Source organism: Oncorhynchus keta, unplaced genomic scaffold, assembly GCF_023373465.1.
Source record: "Oncorhynchus keta strain PuntledgeMale-10-30-2019 unplaced genomic scaffold, Oket_V2 Un_contig_7551_pilon_pilon, whole genome shotgun sequence".
Taxonomy (NCBI): Eukaryota; Metazoa; Chordata; class Actinopteri; order Salmoniformes; family Salmonidae; genus Oncorhynchus; species Oncorhynchus keta.
Window position 1 is genome coordinate 1 of NW_026289529.1, and position 7,540 is coordinate 7,540.

The 7,540-nt window shown below is 46.5% G+C and overlaps 1 protein-coding gene across 32 annotated transcripts; it reads right to left on the bottom strand.

Annotated features, from left to right (window-relative positions):
* On the bottom strand, nt 1–7,186 carry LOC127926421 (phospholysine phosphohistidine inorganic pyrophosphate phosphatase-like). Of its 32 annotated transcripts, none has more exons than XR_008124136.1 (9): nt 7,032–7,186; nt 6,746–6,976; nt 6,513–6,698; nt 5,959–6,422; nt 5,495–5,913; nt 5,097–5,351; nt 3,938–4,029; nt 145–1,069; nt 1–66 (listed from the first exon to the last, which is right to left on the bottom strand). XR_008124136.1 is itself a non-coding variant. In XM_052511834.1 (4 exons), the coding sequence occupies exons 2-4, from the start codon at nt 5,142–5,144 to the stop codon at nt 973–975; spliced, it is 237 nt and encodes a 78-aa protein (XP_052367794.1). In that variant the 5' UTR covers nt 5,145–5,259; nt 5,683–5,771; the 3' UTR covers nt 865–972. The 32 variants fall into 32 exon arrangements, 4 of the variants coding, with proteins under 4 accessions (XP_052367794.1, XP_052367791.1, XP_052367793.1 ...); XR_008124134.1 differs by having other exon boundaries at nt 106–1,069; XR_008124135.1 differs by having other exon boundaries at nt 7–378; nt 496–1,069.
* Nucleotides 7,187–7,540: the final 354 nt, after the last annotated feature.

The window sequence follows — 7,540 nt, forward strand, 5'->3', positions numbered from 1 at the left end:
CCTCTGACCATGAGGTCATTAACTTACCTAACTAGTTGCCCTCTGACCATGAGGTCATTAACTTACCTAACTAGTTGCCCTCTGACCATGAGGTTATTAACTTACCTAACTAGTTGCCCTCTGACCATGAGGTCATAAACTTACCTAACTAGTTGCCCTCTGACCATGAGGTCATTAACTTACCTAACTAGTTGCCCTCTGACCATGAGGTTATTAACTTACCTAACTAGCTGCCCTCTGAACAAGAGGTTATTAACTTACCTAACTAGTTGCCCTCTGACCAAGAGGTTATTAACTTACCTAACTAGTTGCCCTCTGACCATGAGGTTATTAACTTACCTAACTAGCTGCCCTCTGACCATGAGGTTATTAACTTACCTAACTAGCTGCCCTCTGACCAAGAGGTTATTAACTTACCTAACTAGCTGCCCTCTGACCATGAGGTTATTAACTTACCTAACTAGCTGCCCTCTGAACAAGAGGTTATTAACTTACCTAACTAGCTGCCCTCTGACCATGAGGTTATTAACTTACCTAACTAGCTGCCCTCTGACCATGAGGTTATTAACTTACCTAACTAGCTGCCTTCTGACCATGAGCTTATTAACTTCTATCTCCTCCATCTTGGCTCCAACATGGCTCTATCTCCTCTAATACTGTGTTCTTCTATCTCCTCCATCTTGGCTCCAACATGGCTCTACCTCCTCTTAGACTGTGTTCTTCTATCTCCTCCATCTTGGCTCCAACATGGCTCTATCTCCTGTAAGACTGTGTTCTTCTATCTCCTCCATCTTGGCTCCAACATGGCTCTATCTCCTCTAAGACTGTGTTCTTCTATCTCCTCCATCTTGGCTCTATCTCTCCATGGCTCTCTATGTTAGTGGGTTACTCCCTGTTGTCAGATCGTACTAGAGTAATCACTGTGTGTGTGGTGTATTGTGGTGGTGAAGGTGGTTCTTCCTGGTCCTCTCCTCACTGGCCCCGGAGCTTCAGGATGGTTTCCACAGCCTCCGCAAGGTTGTCCACATAGCCATCAGCTGTTACTGTGGGGTGCTTCTCATCACTGGGCCTACAGACAGAGAGAGACACAGAGAGAGACAGAGAGAGAGACAGAGAGAGAGAGAGAGAGACACAGAGAGAGAGACACAGAGAGAGAGACACAGAGAGAGAGAGAGAGAGAGAGACACAGAGAGAGAGACACAGAGAGAGAGACACAGAGAGAGAGAGAGAGAGAGAGAGAGAGAGAGAGACACAGAGAGAGAGAGAGAGAGAGAGAGAGAGAGAGAGAGAGAGAGAGAGAGAGAGAGAGAGAGAGACGCCTGGTTGACTAGGTCTAGTCCCAAATGACACCCTATCCCCTACATAGTGCACTACTACTTTTGAACTACGAAAGGTAACAGGGTTCCATTTGGACCGTAACCTTGGAGACAGCCAGCTGTGTTTTCCCACATCTCTCTGTGGTTTATGGCTGTTCCCTGCTCTCCACCGAGTTTACGGGGTCATGCAAGGCTAAACGAGGCTAAACTAGGCTAAATCTCACGTCTCACACTCACAATGTGAAAGTAGCAGATAGTGTTTGTGTGAGGCTGAACAGCCATCTGCACATCAGTTACATGACACACACACACACACACACACACACACACACACACACACACACACACACACACACACACACACACACACACACACACACACACACACACACACACACACACACACGGCCCCCTTTGGCTCAGATCAGTGCCAATTTGTTTGGGGTCACTTAGAAATGTCCTTGTTTTTGAAAGAAAAGCTATTTTTTTGGTCCATTAAAATAACATCAAATTGATCAGAAATACAGTGTAGACATTGTTAATGTTGTAAATGACTGTTGTAGCTGGAAACGGCTGATTTTTAATGGAATATCTACATAGGCGTACAGAGGCCCATTATCAGCAACCATCACTCCTGTGCTCCAATGGCACGTTGTGTTAGCTAATACAAGTTTATCATTTTAAAAGGCTAATTGATCATTAGAAACCCCTTTTGCGATTATGTTAGCACAGCTGAAAACTGTTGTCCTGTTTAAAGAAGCAATAAAACTGGCCTTCTTTAGACTAGTTGAGTATCTGGAGCATCAGCATTTGTGGGTTTGATAACAAACAAAGACCTTTCTTCTGAAAATCGTCAGTCTCTTCTTGTTCTGAGAAATGAAGGCTATTCCATGAGAGAAATTGCCAAGAAACTGAAGATCTCGTACAACACTGTGTACTACTCCCTTCACAGAACAGAGCAAACTGGCCCTAACCAGAATAGAAAGAGGAGTGGGAGGCCCCAGTGCACAACTGAGCAAGAGGACAGATACATTAGAGTGTCCTGGGGTCCTGTGTTGTGGCTGACTGTCCTGGGGTCCTGTGTTGTGGCTGACTGTCCTGGGGTCCTGTGTTGTGGCTGACTGTCCTGTGTTGTGGTTGACTGTCCTGGGGTCCTGTGTTGTGTAGCTGACTGTCCTGGGGTCCTGTGTTGTGGCTGACTGTCCTGGGGTCCTGTGTTGTGGCTGACTGTCCTGGGGTCCTGTGTTGTGCTGACTGCTGACTGTCCTGGGGTCCTGTGTTGTGGCTGACTGTCCTGGGGTCCTGTGTTGTGGCTGACTGTCCTGGGGTCCTGTGTTGTGGCTGACTGTCCTGTGTTGTGGTTGACTGTCCTGGGGTCCTGTGTTGTGTAGCTGACTGTCCTGGGGTCCTGTGTTGTAGCTGACTGTCCTGGGGTCCTGTGTTGTATAGCTGACTGTCCTGGGGTCCTGTGTTGTGGCTGACTGTCCTGGGGTGTTGTACCAGTGAAAAGTCTGGACACACACTCAAGGGTTTTTCTTTATTTTTACTATTTTCTACATTGTAGAATAATAGTGAAGACATCAAAACTATGAAATAACACATATGGAATCATGTAGTAACCCAAAAAAGTGTTAAACAAATCAAAATAAATGTTATATTCTTCAAAGTAGCCAACCTTTGCCTTGATGACAGCTTTGCACTCTTCCATACGTGTTATTTCATCGTTTTGATGTCTTCACCATTCAGACTCCAGACTAATACTGAGAGTATGGATGGGATTGGGGCAGAGCTGCATTTAACATTCAGACTCCAGACTAATACTGAGAGTATGGATGGGATTGGGGCAGAGCTGCATTTAACATTCAGACTCCAGACTAATACTGAGAGTATGGATGGGATTGGGGCAGAGCTGCATTTAACATTCAGACTCCAGACTAATACTGAGAGTATGGATGGGATTGGGGCAGAGCTGCATTTAACATTCAGACTCCAGACTAATACTGAGAGTATGGATGGGATTGGGGCAGAGCTGCATTTAACATTCAGACTCCAGACTAATACTGAGAGTATGGATGGGATTGGGGCAGAGCTGCATTTAACATTCAGACTCCAGACTAATACTGAGAGTATGGATGGGATTGGGGCAGAGCTGCATTTAACATTCAGACTCCAGACTAATACTAATAGTATGGATGGGATTGGGGCAGAGCTGCATTTAACATTCAGACTCCAGACTAATACTGAGAGTATGGATGGGATTGGGGCAGAGCTGCATTTAACATTCAGACTCCAGACTAATACTGAGAGTATGGATGGGATTGGGGCAGAGCTGCATTTAACATTTGGATAACATGAAGATATTTTCAGCATATTCTTAATGAAATAAACAAAACTCTAAAAAAAAAGGTCAGTTTCACAGACACAGAGTAATAAAGCCTTGGACCAAGAAGTTCTCAAATCGGGACTCTCCATCGAAAATAGTATTTTTAGTCCTTAGATTTCGATGTTGTGTTAGACCGCCCCCTTGTGGTCGTTGATGGGACAGTTGGTTTCTGCCTGCATTCATTTCAACGATGTGAAGCCAAACATACGGACGTCAACATACATAAACAAACACCTACCTGTATTTTCCTGTCCTCACTTGGACACCCTTCATTCCACAGTGTTGGGCCCCGCCCACATCATTCACCAGATCGTCTCCAATCATCAGAGTCTGAGAAAGGAGAGAGAGAGAAAGAGAGCAGGAGGAGAGAGAGAGACAGAAAGAGAGCAGGAGGAGAGAGAGAGACAGAAAGAGAGCAGGAGGAGAGAGAGAGAGAAAGAGAGCAGGAGGAGAGAGAGGGAAAGGAGAGCAGGAGGAGAGAGAGAGACAGAAAGGAGAGCAGGAGGAGAGAGAGAGACAGAAAGAGAGCAGGAGGAGAGAGAGAGACAGAAAGGAGAGCAGGAGGAGAGAGAGAGACAGAAAGGAGAGCAGGAGGAGAGAGAGAGACAGAAAGGAGAGCAGGAGGAGAGAGAGAGACAGAAAGAGAGCAGGAGGAGAGAGAGAGAGACACAAAGAGAGCAGGAGGCGAGAGAGAGAGAGAAAGAGAGCAGGAGGAGAGAGAGAGACAGAAAGAGAGCAGGAGAGAGAGAGACAGAAAGAGAGCAGGAGGAGAGAGAGAGACAGAAAGGAGAGCAGGAGGAGAGAGAGAGACAGAAAGAGAGCAGGAGGCGAGAGAGACAGAAAGGAGAGCAGGAGGAGAGAGAGAGACAGAAAGAGAGCAGGGGAGAGAGAGAGACAGAAAGAGAGCAGGAGGAGAGAGAGAGACAGAAAGAGAGCAGGAGGAGAGAGAGAGACAGAAAGAGAGCAGGAGGAGAGAGACAGAAAGAGAGCAGGAGGAGAGAGAGAGACAGAAAGAGAGCAGGAGGAGAGAGAGAGACAGAAAGAGAGCAGGAGGAGAGAGAGAGACAGAAAGAGAGCAGGAGGAGAGAGAGACACAAAGAGAGCAGGAGGAGAGAGAGAGACAGAAAGGAGAGCAGGAGGAGAGAGAGACAGAAAGGAGAGCAGGAGGATGGCTCAGAATCCTTATTAAATGAATGTATGTGCTGAATGTATATTGTCCATATTGTTATGGTCCTTCTGTGGCTCAGTTGGTAGAGCATGGCGCTTTGTAGCGCCCAGGGTAGTGGGTTCGATTCCGGGGACCACCCATACGTAGAATGTATGCACACATGACTGTAAGTCGCTTTGGATAAAAGCGTCAGCTAAATGGCATATATATATATTGTTGTAAAACCTACCTGGTGTGACTGAATCCCCATGTCATCCAGAACTTTCTGAAAGAACATGGGGTCTGGCTTCCCAATGACCTCAGCTTCTACATCACAGGCATACTGATGGAGAGAAACACAACCACCTCAGCTTCTACATCACAGGCATACTGATGGAGAGAAACACAACGACCTCAGCTTCTACATCACAGGCATACTGATGGAGAAACACAACCACCTCAGCTTCTACATCACAGGCATACTGATGGAGAGAAACACAACCACCTCAGCTTCTACATCACAGGCATACTGATGGAGAGAAACACAACCACCTCAGCTTCTATATCACAGGCCTACTGATGGAGAGAAACACAACGAGCTTCCTCAGCTTCTACATCACAGGCATACTGATGGAGAAACACAACCACCTCAGCTTCTACATCACAGGCATACTGATGGAGAGAAACACAACCACCTCAGCTTCTACATCACAGGCCTACTGATGGAGAGAAACACAACGACCTCAGCTTCTACATCACAGGCATACTGATGGAGAGAAACACAACCACCTCAGCTTCTACATCACAGGCATACTGATGGAGAGAAACACAACCACCTCAGCTTCTACATCACAGGCATACTGATGGAGAGAAACACAACCACCTCAGCTTCTACATCACAGGCATACTGATGGAGAAACACAACCACCTCAGCTTCTACATCACAGGCATACTGATGGAGAAACACAACCACCTCAGCTTCTACATCACAGGCATACTGATGGAGAGAAACACAACGACCTCAGCTTCTACATCACAGGCATACTGATGGAGAGAAACACAACGACCTCAGCTTCTACATCACAGGCATACTGATGGAGAAACACAACCACCTCAGCTTCTACATCACAGGCATACTGATGGAGAGAAACACAACGACCTCAGCTTCTACATCACAGGCATACTGATGGAGAGAAACACAACGACCTCAGCTTCTACATCACAGGCATACTGATGGAGAGAAACACAACCACCTCAGCTTCTACATCACAGGCATACTGATGGAGAAACACAACCACCTCAGCTTCTACATCACAGGCATACTGATGGAGAAACACAACGACCTCAGCTTCTACATCACAGGCCTACTGATGGAGAGAAACACAACGACCTCAGCTTCTACATCACAGGCATACTGATGGAGAGAAACACAACCACCTCAGCTTCTACATCACAGGCATACTGATGGAGAGAAACACAACCACCTCAGCTTCTACATCACAGGCATACTGATGGAGAAACACAACGACCTCAGCTTCTACATCACAGGCATACTGATGGAGAGAAACACAACGACCTCAGCTTCTACATCACAGGCATACTGATGGAGAAACACAACGACCTCAGCTTCTACATCACAGGCATACTGATGGAGAGAAACAACCACCTCAGCTTCTACATCACAGGCATACTGATGGAGAGAAACACAACCACCTCAGCTTCTACATCACAGGCATACTGATGGAGAAACACAACCACCTCAGCTTCTACATCACAGGCATACTGATGGAGAGAAACACAACGACCTCAGCTTCTACATCACAGGCATACTGATGGAGAGAAACACAACGACCTCAGCTTCTATATCACAGGCGTACTGATGGAGAGAAACACAACCACCTCAGCTTCTACATCACAGGCATACTGATGGAGAGAAACACAACGACCTCAGCTTCTACATCACAGGCATACTGATGGAGAGAAACACAACGACCTCAGCTTCTACATCACAGGCATACTGATGGAGAGAAACACAACCACCTCAGCTTCTACATCACAGGCATACTGATGGAGAAACACAACGACCTCAGCTTCTACATCACAGGCATACTGATGGAGAAACACAACCACCTCAGCTTCTACATCACAGGCATACTGATGGAGAAACACACAACTGATGAGAGACCTCAGCTTCTACATCACAGGCATACTGATGGAGAGAAACACAACGACCTCAGCTTCTACATCACAGGCATACTGATGGAGAGAAACACAACCACCTCAGCTTCTACATCACAGGCATACTGATGGAGAGAAACACAACGACCTCAGCTTCTACATCACAGGCATACTGATGAGAAACACAACGACCTCAGCTTCTACATCACAGGCAGAGAAACACAACGACCTCAGCTTCTACATCACAGGCATACTGATGGAGAAACACAACGACCTCAGCTTCTACATCACAGGCATACTGATGGAGAGAAACACAACCACCTCAGCTTCTACATCACAGGCATACTGATGGAGAGAAACAAACGACCTCAGCTTCTACATCACAGGCATACTGATGGAGAGAAACACAACCACCCAGCTTCTACATCACAGGCATACTGATGGAGAGAAACACAACCACCTCAGCTTCTACATCACAGGCATACTGGATGGAGAACACAACGACCTCAGCTTCTA

Bases quoted from the DNA above. Each gene is read 5' to 3' on its own strand.
- LOC127926421 (XM_052511834.1), bottom strand. From the start codon at position 5,144: ATGTTCTTTCAGAAAGTTCTGGATGACATGGGGATTCAGTCACACCAG. The intron at 4,030-5,096 runs GTAGGTTTTACA...CTCCTTTCTCAG, and splicing joins TGGGGATTCAGTCACACCAG to ACTCTGATGATTGGAGACGA. The intron at 1,070-3,937 runs GTAGGTGTTTGT...CTCTGTCTGTAG, and splicing joins GTGAGGACAGGAAAATACAG to GCCCAGTGATGAGAAGCACC.